The 23,689-nt window shown below is 42.9% G+C and overlaps 2 protein-coding genes across 6 annotated transcripts in view; both read left to right on the forward strand.

Annotated features, from left to right (window-relative positions):
• MED1 (mediator complex subunit 1) overlaps positions 1 to 9,929 on the forward strand; it is a 29,013-nt gene extending 19,084 nt beyond the window's left edge. Inside the window, exons 16-18 of one of the 2 annotated variants that reach the window (XM_025995769.2) lie at positions 2,176 to 2,271; positions 2,386 to 2,491; positions 5,123 to 9,929. In XM_025995769.2, the coding sequence (XP_025851554.1) occupies positions 2,176 to 2,271; positions 2,386 to 2,491; positions 5,123 to 8,375 (3,455 nt within the window). In that variant the 3' untranslated portion in view covers positions 8,376 to 9,929. The remainder of the gene's footprint in view (positions 1 to 2,175; positions 2,272 to 2,385; positions 2,492 to 5,122) is intronic. The other variant, XM_072747332.1, reaches the window with a different exon arrangement.
• A 1,265-nt stretch (positions 9,930 to 11,194) lies between these two features.
• Positions 11,195 to 23,689, forward strand: part of FBXL20 (F-box and leucine rich repeat protein 20) — a 109,476-nt gene continuing 96,981 nt past the window's right edge. The window contains exon 1 of one of the 4 annotated variants that reach the window (XM_025995772.2): positions 11,195 to 13,678. In XM_025995772.2, the coding sequence (XP_025851557.1) occupies positions 13,631 to 13,678 (48 nt within the window). In that variant the 5' untranslated portion in view covers positions 11,195 to 13,630. Of the gene's footprint in view, positions 13,679 to 14,182; positions 14,531 to 23,689 lie in introns of those variants that run through there. The other 3 variants (XM_025995773.2, XM_072747336.1, XM_072747335.1) reach the window with 3 other exon arrangements.

The raw sequence follows: 23,689 nt of genomic DNA on the forward strand, positions 1-23,689 counted from the left end.
CTCCTGGTTCTCTAATTTGGTGGCTTAGCATATCACCTGCAGAGTTTTGTTTTTTGTGTGTCTGTGTTTTTTTTTCTTTTTACCTGTAGAATTTTTATAACTGGTTTCCATTCACAAGTGAACTGAATTAGAATCTCAGTGGGGAGGAGTTGGGAATCTAGTTTAAGCTCCACATATAATTATGATGGAACCAATCCATAAATTGGGATTTGGAAACCACTGTTTTTTGCAATGGACTTACTCTTTTTCTGCATACAGTGATATAATTAGGTATCTAAGTGCCTGAGCCTTATAGAAGGTAGAAGGGATGCTGTGGGAAGAGATTTTTTATTTTTTTTTTTTAAATAATCTCTACACGCAGTGCAGCTGTAATTCACAACCCTGAGACCAAGAGTCATATGCTCTGCCATGTGTCCCAGAGACTACCTTGAGATCTACATTTTAGGTTGTTAGGACAATGCTTCCTAGCTTTTAGTCTTGCCTGAATATGTTTCCTGTCCCTATTCTTTGGGGAACTTAAGCATGTAACTTAAAAGGGAGTAAGACCCATGACCCTTTTTTTTCTCCCTGGATTCTGGAATGCTGATATTTTTCAAACACAGTTTGCTGTTAAAATCCTGATGAGAATTTTGGCAACTCTAATTAACTGCAGTTAATTTTTTTACCTTAATCGTAAAACACTTCAGTAATAGAGGTGTATGAATGGCAGGCAAAATGAAACAAGGAAGGTAAATCAGGAGATAACCTTTTTTGGAATAAGAACTGCTTTAGAAATGAGAAATTTTAGAGTTACAGTAATGACACAGAGCATGTGCAAGTGTGCTTATGGCCCTTCAATTTCGTGTACTTGAATCCTGGGAGAATTTTCCAAGTAGTTTCAGAGCATCTGAAAATTAGTTTTTTTTTTTTTTTTTAAGATCATTTATTTATTTATTTATTTACATTTATTTGTAAATTTAATATTATTTATTTATTTACAATCATTCATTCATTCATTCGAGACACAGAGAAGCAGAGACACAGGCAGAGGGAGAAGCAGGCTCCATGCAGGGAGCCAAGTGTGGGATTCGATCCCAGGATTCCAGGATCACACCCTGAGCCCAAGTCAAGCTCAACCTTCGAGCCACCCAGGCATCCCTGAAAATTAGTTTTTGTAAGATAGTCACAGAGTTAGTCCTGCAGAGATGTGTGCTTTCCCGCAAGAAAGTATGTGATCCTTGTCTCGGGGCTGCCAGTGTATTTGGCTTAGGAACCTATGATGATAGTTAGATATATGTGTATTGACATAAGGATATAATTTTATTTATTTAAAGATTTACATATTTACTTTAGAATGCAAGCAGGGTGAGAGGGAGAGAGACTTCTCAAGCAGGACTTCCTGCTGAGGATGGAGCCTGACTCGGGGCTTGATCCTAGGACTCTGAGATCATGACCTGAGCTGAAATCAAGAGTCAGCTGCTTAACCAACTGAGTCACCCAGTTGCCTTAAGGATATCATTTTAGATTATAGCCCCTACATCCATATTTACCAAACTATGGGCCATATAACTAACCTCTGCAAACACTGATAGAAAGCAGGGTTTATGGCAGTGATTCTGGAGGTCTTCTTATCAAATAGAATAAAAAATTCTTTTTTTTTTTTTTTTTTTTTAAATTTATGATAGTCAGAGAGAGAGAGGCAGAGACATAGGCAGAGGGAGAAGCAGGCTCCATGCACCGGGAGCCTGACGTGGGATTCGATCCCGGGTCTCCAGGATCGCGCCCTGGGCCAAAGGCAGGCGCCAAACCGCTGCGCCACCCAGGGATCCCAGAATAAAAAATTCTTAAAAAAAAAAAAAAAATTCTTGGCCATGTTTATTTTCAGAATTCACTTTCAAGGCAAGACATTTGTATCTGTCAAGGTTTTTAACAATTTAGGGATTAAATGGCCTTCATTTTAGAAAGTGGAAGTTTAGTTACTTATTTGATTGGAATATTTATAACAAGCTGACATATTTTTTGGAATCGTATTCATTCTGTCACCTGTGATTGATATAGTAGTTTTGCATGTAAAAAATGTATAGGATTTAGTTTCTAAGGAGACTGAGAATGACGTTCTGTATACTTAGGGATTATTATTTATTAGGATTTAGTCTTATATTTTATTATTTTATGATATTTTTCTTTGCCTTTTAGATTCTCCTGGGCTCCTCCAATTTGAAGTGTGTCCTCTCTCAGAGTCCCGTTTTAGCGTATCTTTTCAGCACCCTGTGAATGACTCCCTGGTGTGTGGTGAGTTTTGAGGGGGCTAGCTCTTTTCTTAGGGCAGGAGTTTGGGCTCTTTATCTTCTTTTTGAAAAGTCAGAAGCTGAATTTCTCTCAACTCCTATATGTTTTGTCTTTCAGTGGTAATGGATGTGCAGGACTCAACACATGTGAGCTGTAAACTGTACAAGGGGCTGTCAGATGCACTCATCTGCACAGATGACTTCATTGCCAAAGTTGTTCAAAGGTAGCACTGGCTCTTTTCCATTAGAGTCCCATTTAGAGGGGTATAAGAAACACTGTTTTCAGTATTAAAGTGAATGGAAATTTAGGAGGGAAGCATTTATTTATTTTTTATTTTTTTAAAGATTTTATTTATTTATTCATAGACACAGAGAGAGAGGCAGAGACACAGGCAGAGGGAGAAGCAGGCTCCACGCTGGGAACCCAATGTGGGACTCGATCCCGGCTCTCCAGGATCACACCCCAGGCTGTAGGCAGCGCCAAACCGCTGCGCCACTGGGGCTGCCCAGGAGGGAAGCATGTAGTCACTGTTTTGAATTCACCTTTCTCTGCTTTGGGATTCAAAAGCAATGTGAGCTTTAGTTTTTTATTTTTTATTTTTATTATTTTTTAAGGTTTTTATTTATTTATTCATGAGAGACATAGGCAGAGACACAGGCGGAGGGAGAAGCAGGCTCCATGCAGGGAGCCTGATGTGGGACTCGATCCTGGGTCTCTAGGATCAGGCTCTGGGCTGAAGGTGGCGCTAAACCACTGAGCCACCTGGGCTGCCCAAGCTTTAGTTTTTTAAATACCATCATGAGAGTAATAGGAAGTAAGGTAGAGTAACTTTAGGTTGGTATTAGGATTCTTTTAGGAGGGAAATACCTGAAATAAGATGTAGATTTTTTTTTTTTTTAAGATTTTATTTATTTATTTGAGAAAGAGAGTGAGATAGAGAGGCAGAAAGAGAAGGAGCCAGGGGGACAGCCAGAAGGAGTGGGGGAGAAGCAGATTACCTGCTGAGCAGGGAGCCTGACATGGGTATTGATCCCAAGAGTCTGGGATCATGACCTGAGCTAAAGACTGATGCTTAGCCAACTGAGCCACCCAGGTACCCCTAGATTTTTTTTTTTTTTTCACTTATCTACTGCATCACTTTTTAACATATGTAATATATCAGATGGTGGCATGTTGGAAGATACTTTAAGCTAGTCAGCTTCCCAGAAACATTAATATGTAATTTTGAGATTTTTCTAGAGCTGATGCTTGTGGCCTGTTTTGTAAATAAATTTTATTGGAACACAGCTATGTTTGTTCATTTATATGTTGTCTTTTTTTTTTTTTTAAAGATTTATTTTTTTAGAGAGAATTTGAGGGGTGGGGTGGGGGTTAGAAGGAGAGAGAATCCTAAGCAGACTCTCTACTGAGTGGGAAGCCTGATGTGGGGCTTGATCTCAGTACACTGAGATCATGACCTGAGGTAAAATCAAGAATTGGAACACTTAACCGACTGAGCCACTCAGGCACCCCTATATATTGTCTGTGGTGCCTTTCGAGCTAAGATGGCAGAATAGTTGGACAAAAACCATGTGATCTTCAAAATCCTAAAATACTACTATTTTGGTCACTTTAAGAAAAGTTGCTAAAATGTTCTAGAGCAAAGTGTTTTCGAAAATACGTTTTTAAACTTATCTATAAGATAAAAAGTGCTTTGCTTTAAAATAATAAAGATTGTAGGGGATTCTTGGGTGGCTCAGTGGTTTAGCGCTTGCCTTTGGCCCAGGCACGATCCTGGAGTCCCAGGATCCAGTTCTGAGTTGGGCTCCCGGCATGGAGCCTGTTTCTCCCTCCTCCTGTGTCTCTGCCTCTCTCTCTCTATATATATATCATATGTAAATAAATAAATCATTTAAAAAAATAATAAAGATTTTAGAGCAATAATAGCATCTTTCACAACATAGCTTTGGGATGCTCTAAGCCATTAGGGTTTATTTTTGTTTTATTTTATTTTTTAAAGAGTTTATTTATTCATGAGACACATAGAAAGAGAGGCAGAGACACAGAGGAGAAGCAGGCTCCATGCAGGGACCCCAATGTGGGACTCGATCCCGGGACTCCAGGATCATGCCCTGGGCCAAAGGCAGGCGCTAAACCACTGAGCCACCCAGGTGTCCCGCCATTAAGGTTTATTTATTTTTATTATTATTATTATTTGTTTTGCCATTAAGATTTAAAACTTGATGGTTCAAGAGCTTTTTCTAGTGGTTCATTAATTAAGGTAAATATTATATCCCATTAATCACATGTGAAGTCCTAAAAGGAGGGCTTTTTTTTTTTTTAAGATTTTATTTATTTGAGAGAGTGACAGAGCAAGCATGAACAAGGTGGTGGGGGATGGGCAGAGGGAGAGGGAGAAGCAGACTCCCCTCTGAGCAGGGAGCTGATGCGGGCTCGATCCCAGGACCTTGGGATCATGACCTGAGCTGAAGGCAGATGCTTAACCACCTGAGCCACCCAGGTACCCCAGGAGGGCATTTTCTTACTGAGTTCATTATTACCAGTTTTCTTTTGGTTTAGTATGACATGTAATTTGGACTTTGTGGTTGGTTTGTTTTTGGTAGTGCTTTAAAAGAGGTTAAGATTGCCTACTGGTACAGATTCCTTTTAGAATGAATTTGCCCAACGCTCCAGCATTTTATAGAACTATTTCTGTCTTACAGGTTACTTGCCTTACCTGAAAATTCCTTACTGTAAACCTCTGAGGGCATATCTGAATTTCAGGCAGAATTAAAGCCTGTTTTCCCAAATAAAAATTGTTTTCTTTCAGCAGCTAATACATTGCTGATTTTGTTTTTTCTATCTTATCTTACAGATGTATGTCCATCCCTGTGACGATGAGGGCTATTCGGAGGAAAGCTGAAACCATTCAGGCCGACACCCCAGCACTGTCCCTCATTGCAGAGACAGTTGAAGACATGGTGAAAAAGAACCTGCCCCCGGCTAGCAGCCCAGGGTATGGCATGACCACAGGCAACAACCCAATGAGTGGTACCACTACACCAACCAACACCTTTCCGGGGGGTCCCATTACCACCTTGTTTAATATGAGCATGAGCATCAAAGATCGGCATGAGTCGGTGGGCCATGGGGAGGACTTCAGCAAGGTGTCTCAGAACCCAATTCTTACCAGTTTGTTGCAAATCACAGGGAACGGGGGGTCTACCATTGGCTCGAGTCCGACCCCTCCTCATCACACGCCGCCACCTGTCTCTTCGATGGCCGGCAACACCAAGAACCACCCGATGCTCATGAACCTTCTTAAAGATAACCCTGCCCAGGATTTCTCAACCCTTTATGGAAGCAGCCCTTTAGAAAGGCAGAACTCTTCTTCCGGCTCACCCCGGATGGAAATATGCCCGGGAAGCAACAAGACAAAGAAGAAGAAGTCATCAAGATTACCACCTGACAAACCCAAGCACCAGACTGAAGATGACTTTCAGAGGGAGCTATTTTCAATGGATGTTGACTCACAGAACCCTATCTTTGATGTCAACATGACAGCAGACACGCTGGATACGCCACACATCACTCCAGCTCCAAGCCAGTGTAGTACTCCCCCAACAACTTACCCGCAACCAGTACCTCACCCCCAACCCAGTATTCAAAGGATGGTCCGACTATCCAGTTCAGACAGCATTGGCCCAGATGTAACTGATATCCTTTCAGACATTGCAGAAGAAGCCTCTAAGCTTCCCAGCACTAATGACGATTGTCCACCCATTGGCACCCCTGTTCGAGATTCTTCAAGCTCTGGGCATTCTCAGAGTGCTCTCTTTGACCCTGATGTCTTTCAAACCAATAATAATGAAAATCCATACACAGATCCAGCTGACCTAATTGCAGATGCTGCTGGTAGCCCTAGTAGTGACTCTCCTACCAATCATTTTTTTCCTGATGGAGTAGATTTTAATCCTGATTTGTTGAACAGCCAGAGCCAAAGTGGTTTTGGAGAAGAATATTTTGATGAAAGCAGCCAAAGCGGAGATAATGATGATTTCAAAGGATTTGCATCTCAGGCACTAAATACTTTGGGGGTGCCAATGCTTGGAGGTGATAATGGGGAGACTAAGTTTAAAGGCAATAGCCAAGCTGACACAGTTGATTTCAGTATTATAGCAGTGGCTGGTAAGGCTTTAGGTCCTGCAGATCTTATGGAGCATCACAGTGGTAGCCAGAGTCCTTTATTGACTACTGGGGACTTAGGGAAAGAAAAGACTCAAAAACGAGTAAAGGAAGGCAATGGCACCAGTAACAGTAGTCTGTCAGGGCCAGGATTAGATAGCAAACCAGGGAAGCGTAGTCGGACCCCTTCTAATGATGGCAAAAGCAAAGATAAGCCTCCAAAGCGGAAGAAGGCAGACACTGAAGGAAAGTCTCCATCTCACAGTTCTTCTAACCGACCTTTCACTCCACCTACCAGTACGGGTGGATCCAAATCACCAGGCAGTTCAGGAAGATCACAGACTCCCCCAGGTGTTGCCACACCACCTATTCCCAAAATCACTATTCAGATTCCTAAAGGCACCGTGATGGTGGGCAAGCCCTCATCCCACAGTCAGTATACCAGCAGTGGTTCTGTGTCTTCCTCAGGCAGTAAAAGCCACCATAGCCATTCTTCCTCCTCTTCTTCCTCATCTTCTGCTTCCAACTCAGGCAAGATGAAAAGCAGTAAATCAGAAGGTTCATCAAGTTCCAAGTTAAGTAGCAGTGTATATTCTAGCCAAGGGTCTTCTGGATCTAGTCAGTCCAAAAATTCATCCCAGTCTGGGGGGAAGCCAGGCTCCTCTCCCATTACCAAGCATGGACTGAGCAGTGGCTCCGGCAGCACCAAGATGAAACCTCAAGGGAAGCCATCATCACTTATGAATCCTTCTTTAAGTAAACCAAACATATCCCCTTCTCATTCAAGGCCACCTGGAGGCTCTGATAAGCTTGCCTCTCCAATGAAGCCTGTTCCTGGGACTCCCCCATCTTCTAAAGCCAAGTCCCCCATCAGTTCAGGTTCTGGTGGTTCTCATATGTCTGGAACTAGTTCAAGCACTGGCATGAAGTCATCTTCAGGGTTAGGATCCTCAGGCTCATTGTCTCAGAAAACTCCCCCATCATCTAATTCTTGTACAGCATCTTCCTCTTCCTTTTCCTCAAGTGGCTCTTCCATGTCATCCTCTCAGAACCAGCACGGGAGTTCCAAAGGGAAATCCCCCAGCAGAAATAAGAAGCCGTCCTTAACAGCCGTCATAGATAAACTGAAGCATGGGGTTGTCACCAGTGGCCCTGGAGGTGAAGACCCGATGGATGGCCAGATGGGAGTGAGCACAAATTCTTCTAGCCATCCTATGTCCTCCAAACATAACATGTCAGGAGGAGAGTTCCAGGGTAAGCGTGAGAAAAGTGATAAAGAAAAATCCAAGGTTTCCACCTCGGGGGGTTCAGTGGATTCGTCTAAGAAGACCTCAGAGTCAAAAAATGTGGGGAGCACAGGTGTGGCAAAAATTATCATCAGCAAGCATGATGGGGGTTCCCCCAGCATTAAAGCCAAAGTGACTTTGCAGAAACCTGGGGAAAGTAGTGGAGAAGGGCTCAGACCTCAGATGGCCTCTTCCAAAAACTATGGCTCTCCACTCATCAGTGGTTCCACTCCAAAGCATGAGCGTGGCTCTCCTAGCCATAGTAAGTCACCAGCATATACCCCCCAGAATCTGGACAGTGAAAGTGAGTCAGGCTCCTCCATAGCAGAGAAATCTTATCAGAACAGTCCCAGCTCAGATGATGGTATCCGACCTCTTCCAGAATATAGCACAGAAAAGCATAAGAAGCACAAAAAAGAAAAGAAGAAAGTAAAAGACAAAGATCGAGACCGGGACCGGGACAAAGACCGGGACAAGAAAAAATCTCATAGCATCAAGCCAGAGAGTTGGTCTAAATCACCCATTTCTTCAGACCAGTCCTTGTCTATGACAAGCAACACAATTTTATCTACAGACAGGCCCTCAAGGCTCAGCCCTGACTTTATGATTGGGGAGGAAGATGATGATCTTATGGATGTGGCCCTGATTGGCAATTAGGAACCTAACTTTTTAAGACACAAATGGCCAGAGAAAAACTAATAAGTTTATAGGCAAACCACCATTAAGGGGTGAGTCAGACAGGTCTGATTTTGTGTTTAAGAATCTGCTAGGAATCTTAAATGGCATAGCTTTGACACCGAGCTGGGTGAATTTAGAAAGGCATAGCCAGACCCTACTAAAGAGACCATAGGGTTTGATTCTGGTTACCAAGAATCACATTTTCCTTTGCCAGAGAAAAAAAGAGAAAAAAAAAGTTAAAATACTTGCTTATGAAAGGGAGGGGGTGGGTGGGGCATAGGGAGAGGGAAGGGTGGGAAACAGTTTTGTGGGAAATATTCATATATATTTTTTTCTCCCTTTTTCCATTTTTAGGCCATGTTTTAACTCATTTTAGTGCATGTATTTGAAGGGCTGGGCAGCAAATGAAAAAGCAATACATTCCTTGATGCATTTGCATGAAGGTTGTTCACTTTGTTGGATAGTTGTCCATTTGAGGCATGGGCAAATGAAGGACTTTGGTCATTTTGGACACTTAAGTAATGTTTGGTGTCTGTTTCTTAGGAGTGATTGGGGGAGGGAAGATAATCTTAGCTATTTATTTGTAATATTTTAACCCTTTATCTGTTTGTCTTTATACAGTGTTTCTAATTCTATAAGGTTCAGGGTTCAAAGTGATGGGAGGTGAAAGAGCAAGGCTTATTTGGCATAGGGAGCCTGTAGCTTGTGCAGGTACTGTAGCATTAAGCCCAAGCAGTCAGAGCCCACCTTTGGAGTTAAGTAAAAAAACCAAAATGGTATTTTTCGTTTTAGGAGGTTTATCATAGGGTTCAGACATCATAGGAATATTAGGAGTCCCCTCCCTGGGGAGGTACTGATTTATAGTCTTTTTGTCCTTTAAAAAAGGCTGGGCTGGCTTTTTAGGGGTATAAACATCTTTTCAGATGCAGTAAGGTTTAATGTACAGCCTCCCTAACCCAGTGGCATGAAAACCATTACAGAATTAATAGTTCTCCTATTTCCACAATGTGCCAAAAGTCCACATCCCAGCATTTTGTTTGTAGGAGAATTAATGCCATTCCTGAGAGCTGGGCTCCTTGTTTCTCTGCATCACATGGAGAAGGAGTCCAGACTTCCAATCACTCCACTGTATGCTCCCTTAGATAAAACAGTAAAAATTTGCAGCCATAGTTCACTTAAAACAATTTCAAGCTCACTTGAAGTAATGGGGGCCTGGAATGCTAGGTGGGCATGAAGATAAACCCTTGCTACTATGTAGCAACCAAATTGGACCTTTTTGGAGGAATAGGTCTGAGTCTGGATTCTGGGGGACATCAATAAGAAGCCCTTCTCATAAATAAGAAATCCAGGAGACCATTTGAGTGCAACACAAGTTCTCAGTATTTGGAAGGTCCTCTTGAAATTCTGCGGCCTTACTTTGATTTTGACACCTGCACTGTGCCATTCCTGATGATTCCATTCAGGATCTGTATCAGCAGGATGGGGCACAGTCCCCAGCACAACTCTTCTGGATTAAAAAAAAAAAAAAAAAAAGCCAGGTGATTCATTTGTGTGTGTGTGTAATAAATGGAGTGGCTTCATCAGATATTGAAGAAGATTTCTATATTCAGCTTTTTCTGCAGGTTGGAGTTAGCATAGAGTTGGAAAATCAGCTTTGGCGTTCTTTCCTGACTGTCTCTGATTTCCTCTAGTGTTCTCCCTTTTCTGGTCATCAGCTCTCAACAACTCTGCCACTTTTGTGTCCCAAGGTAATAAGAAGTAGGAAACGAAACATTGCAAAGTGGAGCAAGAAAAGTTATCGGTTACCGTATCAGAGTCTCAAATGTCTTGGGTGACACTAAGGAGGACATGGGCAAGGTGATACCAGAGTGCTTTATCTTGTGATGCTGATACAGTAGCAGCCTCTCAGACATATAACCAGGTTGGATTTCTCACAAGTTTCTCACCTAGCTTTGAATCCTATCCCATTGGTTTCTGCAGAGAAAAAAAAATGTTATGTGGTTTTAGAGTTTGTTCTGGGTGGGGAAAATCTTATGGGGAATGTACTACATATCAGGGGCTCAGCTTCCCCAAGCAGAGCCAACAGATACCAAAATGAGTAAACTGGGAAGCTTTTTCTCTCTTTCTGTCTTCATCCCAGATCAAAGAATCCCGAGTTAGGATCTGGATGAAGGATAAGCCCCTGAATTGTCGATGGGCACACCCCACACACTGACCCAGCATCTGAACTTGCTTAACAGGGAGCCGGGGCTAACCTGCTTCACCCTGCCTGAGAACCAGGGAGCACTGCATTTCTCCACAGGGTGGAGGAGAAGAGGCAGAATAACCAAGCCTGGGACACCTCCCTCCTGTCTAGGTGTACTCATTCTCCTGTTTCAAAAGACTGCAAGGACATGAAGTCAACTTCTACCTGTCTTCTGCTGCTGGTGTCTTAATGTATTCTTAGTTTGACCTGATTCCTCTTCTGTCTTTGGCTTCATGTTAGGGGTTCTTGGTCAAAACCTGCTCTGATGTACATGAAGATTTCAGGTTCAAAATCCATGTGGTTTAAAACAGGTATTTTATAGATGGGGGAAAAATGAAGCAGGATATAATTGCCAAAACCGGCCTTGAGGTTAGTGACTCTTGTAAAGATTTTCCTTAAGGCCGAGGTCTGAAAGTTTAGTGCAGCAATACCACGAATTCTCAGAAGCAACCCTTTCAAGGGAGCCAGTCATACAGTATCCAGTCAAGTCACTTAAAGCAGATACCAGTATAGGAAACTTTCACAATCCCTGGGCAATCTCCTATTCTTTTTCCTTTTTTTTTCTTTTCAATCCCTCTGCCCCCTTATTTCTACCCTTGAATTAGATTTTTGAGGGGTAGGAACTACCTACCATCTCAACCTAGGTTGGGAAACCTGCTCGGCTGTAAAAGCTGGGCTTTATAAATTTTGTTTTAGAAGTGTACATCAGGAGCAGTTGGGGAGGGTCTTTTCTAAACTTTCAAATTTGATTTTCTGTGCATATGGCCGTTCTGTAAATACTTTGGGATTTTTCATTTTTTGAAAGTAGACAAAATCTGGGATTTTTTCCCCCGAAACATTACAAAAGAATCTGTTTATTTACATGCAAATAAATTTCTTTGATAAAAAGCAATATGCCTTTGTGTAGTAAATTTTTAACCTTTGAGTAATTTTCGTTCAGCTTTTAAAAAGATTTTATTGGGGGATCCCTAGGTGGCTCAGCCGTTTGGTGCCTGCCTTGGGCCCAGGGTGTGATCCTGGAGTCCCGCGTCGAGCTCCTTGCATGGGGCCTGCTTCTCCCTCTGCCTGTGTCTCTGCTTCTCTCTCTCTCTGTGACTTTCATGAATAAATAAAATCTTCAAAAACCAAAAGATTTTATTTATTTTTAGAGAGCACCTACTGGCCCAGAGGGGGGTGGGAAGGAGAGAAGTGGGGGGAGGGGCAAAGGGAGAAGGATAAGCAGACTTAAGCTGAGCAGGGAACCTGAGGGGTGGCTGGACCCTAAGATCGGGAACTAAGCCGAAATCAAGAGTCAGCAGTGCAACTGCAACTGACTGAGGCACCCAGGTGCCTCTTCAGCTTTTAAAAAGTCCATTCAAAAAATTTAATAGGAAATAAAAGTCTTCCCTAAGTTTATTCAAAATAGGTTAACAGAAAAGGATAACTGAAACCCAGAAGCAGATCTGTGAAAGTTTTCTTCATTTGATTTATCTGCTTGAGCCAGTTTTATTATCTTTTGTAGGTCTTATTCACCAAATTCATCAATAGTTGGGAGAAAATTGCTATTAAATCCGACAGGACTAAAAAGCTGTGTTTATATCGCTGAAGTGAAACAATAACATTAAAAGAGGAAGGAGAGAGTATAACATCTAGACCTGGGTTTGTGGGCCTGAGAATGAGTTTTTGAAGCTAGGTTCCTTGCTTAAGTAGCCCTTTCTAGGACAAACACGAGACAGAAATTTAAATAAATATGCTTGAAGAATTGAGTAAAAAGCTTCCAACTTGAATGTGTTTTTTTTTTCCCTTAAATAATGTTTTTTCTTTAAAGAGCAGGAGCAGGGGTGGAGGACCAGGAGGGGCAGAGAGAGAGAGAGAGAGAATCTTAAGCAGGCTCCACGACCAGCAGGGAGCCTAAGAAGGGACTAGATCTAACCACTTTAAGATTATGACCTGAGGGAACATCATGAGTTGGATCCTTAACTGAGCAGTCATGCAGGTGCTCCAGAATATGCCTATTTTAAAAAGATCTCCAGCACAAGTTGCTCTTAAATAAATAAGTTCCTATCTCTCTCTTTCTAAAATATTTTAAGTAATTCTATACCCAACAGGACTTGAACCCACAACCCGAGAAGAGTAGCAGGCTCCACCAACTCAGCCAGCCAGGCGCTGCAATCTTAAATCAGATTCATAACAATCCTGTCCTTAAAACTGCGAATTAAAACAGTTATGAAGACAAATATACTTTGGAATACAACTAGGGGCAGTGATCCTGCCAGGACCGCTGGAATTTATGATACCGTTTCTAATATTTCATCTTTGGTACATGATTCTGCAGTTTGTCATTCTAAAAGAGGGTAAAGTCATTCTTTAATCCTGGAAATTTGTTAATAAATTCCGAGACCTTGAGGGCTGGTGTTGCTAAGTATAATAATATGAGGACACAAACTAGCTTCTATGGAAGGAGCCAAGGAGTCAGATGAATATCGTAATTTCCACCGGGCCAGCGCCCCCGCCTACTCGTTAAGACACGCTTGTTTCTCCCGCCAAAATGGCGTCAGGATCAGGTTCTCACCAACCAAAGCCCTGATTGGAGGACGAGCAGGCACTAGAGCTCATTGGGCGCCAGCCGCGGTCTGGTGGCGGAGGGGCGGGGGAAGCCAAAGGCCCTTCAGCCTCACTGGCCCCCCCAACCTCCCAAGCGCGCCCCTCCCCCAGCTAAAAGGAATGGACGCCCAGCTCCTGCGCTGCACCCCCTGACCCCAAGGCACGAGGCGCGGCCTCGCTGCATATTCCTGGAGCAGAGGGTAGCGCAACCAGCCCGCCCCCCCCAGTCTCCTGATCCATGCACAGGGAGACCCACGCCCTGCGGCGGCCCCCCAGGCCTCCTTGCAACACCCGGTAATGAAATCCACGGGGGCGGGGGAGGCGGCGGCAGCGACAGCAACGGCGGCGGCAGCGGCGGCGGCAGCAGCACTGCCTCAATCTAGAGACTACCAGAAAGAGGAGGAAAATGGCTCCGAGCAGGGACCGCCTGCTGCACTTTGGGTTCAAGGCGACAGTGAGTGATAGGGGAAAGGGGAAGGGAGTTGGGTGGCCGGGAAGGATCTATGTGGCTGCACAGGCTAGCGGGGAAGAAGCGACCAGACTTAGGAGGCTGGACGGCTAGACCGAAAGCTCAGGTGCTTGCTGGGTGGGTGCGTGCCGTCTCCCCGCGAAGGGGATTAGGTAGGCTCCGGTGCTGTGTGCAGTTGTCCTGCTTTGCTCACTCGCGAGTCCGCGAGCACGCGCGCACTCGCTCCCTCCCCACTGCCCCTCCCATACACAAATACACACAGACAGATAGGCACTTCCCTGCCTCTCCTTCTCGCGGTGGGCTTGCGCGCCTCGGAGGCAAGAGCGGGCTCGCGCCGCCGCCGCCGCCGCCACGCTCCGGCTGCTCCCGGGCGGACCGTCGCGGGCTGAGCCCGGGAGTGGGGGAGGGGCGGTCCCGCGCCGCCGCCGCCGCCGCCGCGGCCGCCGCCGCCGCCGCGCGCTCCTCCTCCTCCCCTCCCCACGCCGTTCCGAGGCCCGGGCTGCTCTGCCCAATGAGGAGCGGCGTTGCTGGCAGGTGGGGAGTGTTTTTGTTTTGGGTTGAAGTTGAGGCTGAGGGGAGAGAAGAGCTAGCGACGAGCAGTCGCCGCCGCCGCGGGTTCTGCGGGAGGCGGAGGAGGCCCCGCCGGAGCCCAGAGATTCCTCCTCCCCGCCGACGGCCCCCGCCGGCAGCTCCTCCACCTCCTCCCGCTCCCGGAACTCCGGGGCCTGCCCCGGGCCCCCAGTCTTTGCACTCCGCACGCCGCAGCGCCCGGCCCCGGCCGCACCCGCCGGCCCCATGAGGAGGGACGTGAACGGAGTGACCAAGAGCAGGTTTGAGGTGTGAGCCTGGGGGTGCCGGGGCGGCGTGAGCAAGGCGATTCCCGCCCTTGTTTGCCCCGAAAATGCCTCTCCGCACGGAGCCTCCTCCCTTGCCTGGCGCCGTCACCCACCGACCGCCGGGGCTGCCGGACTTCTTCCCCCCTTTCTCGCGCCCCGAAAGCCCGGTTGCAGCCCAGCTTCCCTAGTCCTCCGGGCTGGTCGCCTCCTGCCTGTTCCACCAGCGGGCCCCGGCAAGGGATTAGCTCTGGCGCCCTAATTCTCCCCCTCCCCCCAGTATCACTCAGCTTTCCATTCTTTACACAACCCTTGGCTTGCCTCCCTCCACCCGGCAGAAAAAGCATCACAGCTCCGATCAACCGATCAACCGGAGCTGGCTTTTCTTTCTACCCGTCGTGAAAGGGGGGGTGGGGTGGGGTGGGGGGAATTACGGGCCCGGAGGCCATTTCTCGGAGTTGGCGAGACCTCGGTTAAACTAGGGAAGTGGTGGGGGTGGTAGAGTGGATGATGGAGACGACCACGGGTTTTCGGTGCCGTGTTTGGTTTGCGTATTGTTCGGTATTGTTCTGATACTTCCTCTTCTCTCCCGTTTAGTCTGTACTTTTGCAGCTCATTGTTTCTGGGAACTCTTAGATGTATGCGGGCTTTGAGATTGGGACGAAGGTGGAAGAGCCCTGAGAAAATCCGTTCTTTAAGAAGTTCTTTAAGAACTTTTGCTCCTTTGGCGAGAGAGGTTTGTAGCTGTGGAATTGAGGAATGGATGAGGAAAGTGGGAAAAGGGCTGCAAGCGTCTTCAGTGAATAGTCATCGTGTTAAGGAAGTGATTCCTTTGGGAAGTGAAGTATCCTAACTATAGATGAATTGCGGTGGTGTGGGTAGTATACCACCAGGTTTACCGAGGGGAGAAGAGAAAGAAACTTAGACAACGGGAAGAGTAAATGTTACCTGGCCCTTTCTGGCAGAGATCAGACTGACCCGGGATCACTCACAGCTTAGCTTGGGTGTTTTTCTCTTCATTTCCTTTTGCAGGGTGAAACTAAGACGATGAGACAAAAGTTGCAGGAAACTTGCCAGCTAGGTGCGGAGGGTGAAATCACCTAAGGGTCTTCAGTTTTAGTCTGTTCGTTGGTTTCTTTTTATGCTTATGGGGAATATGTTTTCATATATCCGCAGAGAGTGAGGTAGGAAGTCTTTGGGAGGAGTTTAAATTCAGAGCTCTGCAGTATTACTGTTGGAGATGAGGAGTGGAGAAAATCAAGAAATTGGCCTCTTCAGACTTTTCATATTTAATCGTAGGAAGAAAATATTATGGTAGATGTGACTTGGTGTTTAACAGAACTTTAGATTGCCTTAGAGTAGATTCAATAAGCTTAACTTATGGTGGTTTCATAATCACTATTACTGTACTTTAAAAGGCGAGACCATCTTTAAAACTACTGGAGTGGACTTTTAGCAGTTAACAGAAACCTTGAAAGAGAAACCAAATACTGAGAACTGAGTGGGAGCTAGCCTTTTGCCGTTGAAGTCCGCTCTTTATCATTTTGCTATTTAGGTTGAGTGAGTTATTGTTGGGAGGAGTTCTTTTGTAGTATGTGTTTTTAAAATTGCCCCGCTGCATCCTATTTTTATAATTAGCTTATATTTTACTTTGTAGTTTACTTGTAGCGGTAGTACTATGATAATAAGATTTATCACCTTATCAGGTATATTAAGTATATCTATTTACCTTAAACTAAATCAACTGAAGCTTTCTAAAAGTGTCTGATAAGATAAAGAATAGGAGGGGATTAAAAAAACCCTCCTATAGTCATGATTGGCTTTTGGTTTATAAATAAAAATTCTGGTCTTTTATTGTGATGTAAAGTGGTCCATGCCAGAACACAAATGGGAAAGGCTGGAAATGATATGTGTTAATGAGTTTCATTATCAGAATATTTCTTTTATTTTTTTAATATATTTTATTTATTCACGAGAAACACACAGAGAGAGAGAGGCAGAGACACAGGCAGAGGGAGAAGGAGGCTCCATGCAGGGAGCCCCACGTGGGACTCTATCCTGGGTCTCCAGGATCACGCCCGGGATGGAAGGTGGTGCCAAACCAATGAGCCACCTGGGCTGCCCTATCAGAATATTTCTTAAAGTCATTTACCACCACCCCCCTTTTTTTTCCCATTTACTTCTTTACTGATCTAATTTACAAGTGGTAAAACAAACTATTAGGCCTCTTATGAAGTAGTAAACTTACTAATTCATAGAAAAAATTTAAAATATTTAGTCTGAGTGGATAAAACATGTAGACAAAATAAAGCATGATTTTCATATCTAAAATACTTACATCAAGTTATTTTTTTGATTCTCAAAATTATAGAATGGTTTTTAAAGGACTCATAATTTTATGATTGTAAGCAGATAGCCTGTCCCTAAGAATTTTTGTGAGGGTAGGAAATTTTTGTAGCCAATAATAACTGATTTCAAATTGTGCTTAATACAGAAAGTGAGATTGTTTTTTTCTTCTTGGTCACTTATTTTTTTCTGGGTGGAAGATAACTGAAGTTTATCTTTTTATAGTTGGTTTATTAAAATCTTATTATAAGGAATATTAGGTGAATTATGCTTTTGGATGTTGTAACCACAGGCCCCATTAAATCTCATGCTCAGGGTTAGAGCTGTAGAAAAAAAATTTTAAGTTAAAACGAAGGGAGTAAAAACAAACAAATGAAGGGAGTACTTCTTAGTACTCTGTAGAATAGCATCAGAATATGGTGCTATTCTGTAGAATAGCCAAAGTAGATGACAGTTGGGTAAAAGATTTTAAAAGATACAGAGATGTGAAAAATATTGTTGTTCTTTGTTGTATCACTTTGGCATTAAATTTCTACAAAAATAACACTTATAAGCTAACCTAATGGGTGCTGACTAATGTATCTCTCAATTGAAATTTCTCATCTAAATACTTTTTATTACATTGCTTATAGTATACATTGTTTTGTGACAAATCTTCATAATTTCCTTTCACATTTAATAATTGTTATTGAATCCTACATGCCAGGCACTGAGCTGGATGCTTTACTTCAGTTTCTTCTAGTCACAGTTCTGTTTTACAGTTGAGGAATAAGCTAGGGCGTAAGAAGTGCTCAAGTTGCACAGCTAGTAAGTGGGGAGCCAAGATTCCAACCTGCATTTTTTAACTTCACTCTGCCATTCTGCTCTGTTTTTAGAATAACATGGCATAATAAAACCCCATAAAAATGTGTGGAAAAGAACTTTTCTAAATTTCTTCATCCAGTATATTTTATTTTGTCTTTGCTTTCAAGAATGAAGCTTTTCATTTGAAGTACTAAAATGTGTGTTATCTTTAAAAAAATTTTTTAGAGAGGGGAGTGGCAAAGGGAGAGAGATTGAGAGAGAGAGAGAGAGAGAGAGAGAGAGAATGAATCAATCTTAAGCAGGAGCAGGCTCCATGCCCGGTGCAGAGCCTTACATGGGGCCCAATATCACAACCCTGAGATCATGATCTGAGCTGAAATCAAGAGTTGGATGCTTAACCAGCTGACTTACTCAGGCACGCCTATAATGTGTTATCTTAATACTCAGTGCGATTAGTGACAGACATGTATAAATATCTAAGCTAGGCCTTGAATCTAAGGTTAGATTTTTTTCAGTAAAGCCTCTCTGTTTCATCATTTTCTTAGCTCCATTATAAGATGATAGGTGCTGTTGGAGGAAAATATCTTATTTGGGTTCATTAAAAAGTCTAGCATTATCTATATTGACAACATTAACTGACATCACAGATACTATTTACAGTTTAATCAGTACCTGGAAATGTTAAAGAGTCGCATAGTTAGGAAATTATAAGCTCCAATTTGGGTACTTTAAATCTCTGTTCATTATTGTTTTTTCATTCTACCTCACTGCCTCTTTGATAAATGTATAATATTGCAGCCTGTAAGATTAAATTGTAATACTTATTTGCCTGCTTCATTTTCACAAGTCAGTTTGTCCAAAATAAGAAAAATCATGGGGCACCAGGCACTCGGTCATGGTCCCAGGGTCCTGGGATCGAGCCCCGCATCAGGCTCCCTGCTCAGCTAGCTGGGAGCCTGCTTCTTCCTCTGCCTTTACCCACTGCTTGTGTGTTCCGCTTGCTCTCTCATTCAAGTAAATAGATAAAGTCTTAAAAAAAGAAAAACAAAAATCATAAAATGTGGTATGGCCGAAAGAACATAACTGCATTGGGAGTCAAGAGAATTGGATGTTAATTAATCTTGATTTTTCCCACCAACTAACTATAATTTTGGTCATTTTTCTTAATTTCTCCAGTTTGGTCATTTTTCTCCTTTGCAAAACAAAGACGTTAGAATCAATTGTTAAGATTCCTTTTGTTACAGAATCCTATGAATCTGTAATTTTTATTTATTTTTTTAAGATTTACTTATTTTTTTAATTTTTTTATTTTAATTTTTATTTATTTATGATAGTCACAGAGAGAGAGAGAGAGGCAGAGACACAGGCAGAGGGAGAAGCAGGCTCCATGCACCGGGAGCCCAATGTGGGATTTGATCCCAGGTCTCCAGGATCGCGCCCTGGGCCAAAGGCAGGCGCCAAACCGCTGCGCCACCCAGGGATCCCTACTTATTTTTTTAAAAGATTTTATTTATTTATTCATGAGAGACACACACACACACAGAGGCAGAGACACAGGCAGAGGGAGAAGCAGGCTCCATGCAGGGAGCCCGATGTGGGACTTGATCCCGGGACCCCAGGATCATGCCCTGGGCCCAAGGCAGGCGCTAAACTGCTGAGCCACCCAAGGATCCCAAGATTTATTTATTTATTCATGAGAGACACAGACTGAGAGAGAGAGGCATAGGCAGAGGGAGACATAGGCAGAGGGAGAAGCAGGCTCCTCGCAGGGAGCCTGACGTGGGACTCGATCTCAGATCCTGGGATCACGACCTGCGCCGAAGGCAGGCACCCAACTGCTGAGCCACCCAGGTGTCCCTGAATCTGTAAATTTTAAAGTAAAAGCAGAGGACCACATTTTCTTGGCTATTTTTTTCTAAAACAGCCTCTCTAGTGCATTGTTAGAGTTTGTAGGCAGAGTTGCACAGTACTACTAAGGCTGCAGTAATTACCTTTTTTCTCCTGTAAGGTTTTATCTTCTGATCTGAAGAACATTCTGCATAGTAAATGACCATATTTTCCTAGTTGGTGCACACTGAAAATGTTATACATTTTTCCAGTGCATTAACAGCCATTTGTTTCATTCTGTTTGAAAAGCCTTGCAAGGGGAAAGAATACTAGTACAAGTGAGGGATTTTGTTTTGAACACTTTAGACACTGGTTTGAAAGCAATTATTTAACATAATCCAAGGTCCAAATTAGAGGTCTAGGCTTTTTGGGCCCATTCAGACAATCTGTGTGTTTTTGGTTTTGGTTTTTAAATAGTATTATTGGTGTTTATTCTATAATTATAGGTCCTTTTAACCTTTTGAAGCATGGTATGTTGTATTATGTCCTTACTGTAGTAATTCATTATCTAAAAATCAACATGTTTCTTTCTTTCTACGGTCTACATAAGATAAATCATTACACATTGAAAATTATGTTTTCTGGGGCACCTGGATGGCTCAGGCTTGAGCATCTGCCTTTGGCTCAGGTGGTGATCCTGGGGTCTTGGGTTCGAGTTCTGCATTGGGGTCCCTACAGGGAGCCTGCTTCTCCCTCTGCCTATGTCTCAGTCTCTCTCTCTGTGTCTCTCATGAATAAATAAATAAAATATTTTTAAAAATTACTTTTCTATTGTTAAAAATTTTTAACTTGGGCAGCCACGGTGGCTCACTGGTTTAGTGCCGCCTTTGGCCCAAGGTGTGATCCTAGAGACCTGGGATCAAGTCCCATGTCTGGCTCCCTGCATGGAGCGCGCTTGTATCTCTGTCTCTCTCTGTGTCTCTCATGAGTAAATAAATAAAATCTTAAAAAAATTTTTTTTAACTTGGCATAAACTTTACAAAGTGTTCTTGATATTTAAGTCATACATTTTTATATGTAGTCTATTTCTTTTTTTATTTTTTAAAGATTTTATTTATTGATTCATGAGATACACAAAGAGGCAGAGGGAAAAGCAGGCTCCCTGTGGGGAGCCTGATGTGGGACTCAATCCTGAGGCCCCAGGATCACCACCTGAGCCAAAGGCAGATGCTCAACCACTGAGCCACCCAGGTGTTCCAGATGTAAGCTATTTCTACATTGAAGATTTTCATTTATTAATTGGTATTAGAAATGTTTAGAAGTATTTACACTTTTAAATTCTTATATTCTTATGTTTTAGGCCATTTGTCAGTTTTTGCTGTTAGTGTTGATGTCGCTTTTTAATTTTTCTTTTTTTTTTTTAAAGATTTTATTTATTCATGACCGACATAGAGAGGCAGACACAGGCAGAGACAGAAGCAGGCTCCATGCAGGGAGTCCAATGTGCTATTTGATCCCATGACTCCAGGATCATGTCCTGGGCTAAAGGCAGGCACTCAACCGCTGAGCCACCCAGGCATCCCAATTTCTTTCTTTCTTTCTTTTTTCTTTTTTTCTTTTTTAAGATTTTATTTATTTATTCATGAGAGACAGAGAGAGGGGCAGAGAAAGGCAGAGGGCGAAGCAGGCTACCTGAGGGGAGCCTGATGTGGGACTTGATCCCAGGATCCCGGGTTCATGACCTGAGCCATCCAACCACCCTAATCTTAATTTATAAAATCCTTCTATTTTTATCTCCAGAGTGTGTCTTTTTCAAATCTTGGTCTTGTTTTTCTTGCAAATTATTAAGTATTTTTATTACAGGCCACAGATTCCATTCCCAGCCCTTAGATTACTGTTTCCCAACTGGTGACAGGTTGGGAACTGAATTAAAATTTTCAGTAATCTAACTAGTACTGCGGTTTTGGAAGGGTATTTTTAGATGCTCAAAATAAAATATTCCGTTACACCAGGAAAATCCAAGGGAGGGAGGAAGAAGAAAGAATGCCCTTAAACTGACCAAATTTAGCTGCTTGTGCATAGTTGTCTTTATACTGTTTTCCTACTTGGCCTTCCAGACTTGGATTCTTAGATCAGACCCCCTACCAGAAAACTGACTCAGAAAGATGAAGGCATACAACTTGGTTTTACAGTTTTATGTCTTAGTGCACTTGGGCCCATTTGATAAAAGATTTTAACCTAATAGCAACTAACAATAGGTGGTGGTATTGAACTGTGCAATAGTATTTGTGGTTGATTCATCTTGCTTAATTATGTAACTTTTAAAATTGAAGATGTATTCAAATGTAAATAAATCCAAAGCGTTTGCATTAGCTTTTGGAGACTTTCTGTTAAAAGAATAGCTTTGCTAAGTAGTTATTTTTAGCACATATCTAATAACTATTTAGCAGTTATGAGTTACAGCTATAGGTTAAGTAACTTCTATTCCCTAATTATTTTCCCTCCACTTTGATTTTATGATATTCTCTTGGATTTAAAAAAAATACTTTATTTATTAATTCATGAGAGACAAACAGAGAAAGACAGAGACATAGGCAGAGGGAGAAGTAGGCTCCCTGCAGGGAGCCCGATGTGGGACTCATCCCCAGACTTGGGATCATGCCTTGAGCCAAAGGCAGACAGACACTCAACCACTGAGCCACCCAGGTGCCCCTCTCTTGGATTTTTTTTTAAATTTTTATTTATTTATGATAGACACACACACACAGAGGCAGAGACATAGGCAGAGGGAGAAGCAGGCTCCATGCACTGGGAGCCCGACATGGGATTTGATCCCCGGTCTCCAGGATCACACGCTGGGCCAAGGGCAGGCGCTGAACCGCTGCGCCACCCAGGGATCCCCCTCTCTTGGATTTTTATTTATTTTTATTTATTTATTTATTTTTTTAAAGATTTACTTATTTATTTATGATAGACATAGAGAGAGAGAGAGGCAGAGACACAGGAGGAGGCAGAAGCAGGCTCCATGCCGGGAGCCCGACGTGGGACTCGATCCTGAGACTCCAGGATCCCGCCCTGGGCCAAAGGCAGGCTCTAAACCGCTGAGCCACCCAGGGATCCCTCTCTTGGATTTTTAAAAAAGATTTTATTTATTTATTTTTGAGAGAGAGAGTGTGTATGAGTGGGGGTGGGGGGCAGAGGGAGAGGGAAAAGCAGACTCCCCTCTGAGCAGGGAGCCCGGTGTGGAGCTTGATCCCAGGACCATAAGATCATGACCTGAGCTAAAGGCAGATGCTGAACTGGCTGAGCCACCCAGGTGCCCTCTCTTGGATTTAATAAGCCTCATAGCTGACAGTTGGGTGGAAATGTAATTTCAGTCATTTTTGCTCAGTCTCTTGAGTTGCTATGAGGTTAAAATCACCAATTAAATCATAGTAGACAAGAATTTTAGTCAATTATGAAACATATTGGCAATGTCTTCTCTCATTTTTGTCCTTGAATTTTTTCCCAGGAATTTCTAGTAAAAACGAAAAAGGAAATAGAATACCATGAAAGCAAGTAGCAGATTAATCTTATGTGTTACTCTGGTGCTAAGACAGAAATCCTATCTGACAACATAGGGGTGAAGGCTAGCAGTAAATCAAATGCCTGCCCTATTTTACATAATCAGATATACTGACTATTATGGTATTTGTTGGTTAGTGTGACTTCCTGATCAACTAGAGGGTGCAGGCAGATATATTTCATAATCATTTAAAAGTAAGAAATGGAAAAGCATTTTCAGTTTTACTTATAATTTGCAATAATAAGAAGAAGCTCTAGTATAGCTATTCTGTGTCCTTGAGTTTGCTTTACTATCTGCAGAATGAGGTGATTTATGTGACAGGAAAGACTGGCAAAAAGAAAACAGTAAAATTTCTAGATTAGTCATGTTTTTAAATATAGAGTACCTATTCTTATGCATATGTCACCCTTGGTTGACAGTTTAGGCCCAGGGAAGATCATTGCCAACTCTGTGCATACTGAATTGCAGTTTACCAACAAGAAGCCAATTTTGTTATGTTTTTTTGTTTTCTTTTTTCCTCCTTCAAGGTGGGTGGGGAAAAGAAAAAGAAAGGATTTGCAGTTGCCTAAAAATTAACAATTTAATGTTAACTGTAAATGATAGCTGGAAAGTTTTCCAGAG

Source organism: Vulpes vulpes, chromosome 2 (assembly GCF_048418805.1).
Source record: "Vulpes vulpes isolate BD-2025 chromosome 2, VulVul3, whole genome shotgun sequence".
NCBI classification, from domain to species: domain Eukaryota; kingdom Metazoa; phylum Chordata; class Mammalia; order Carnivora; family Canidae; genus Vulpes; species Vulpes vulpes.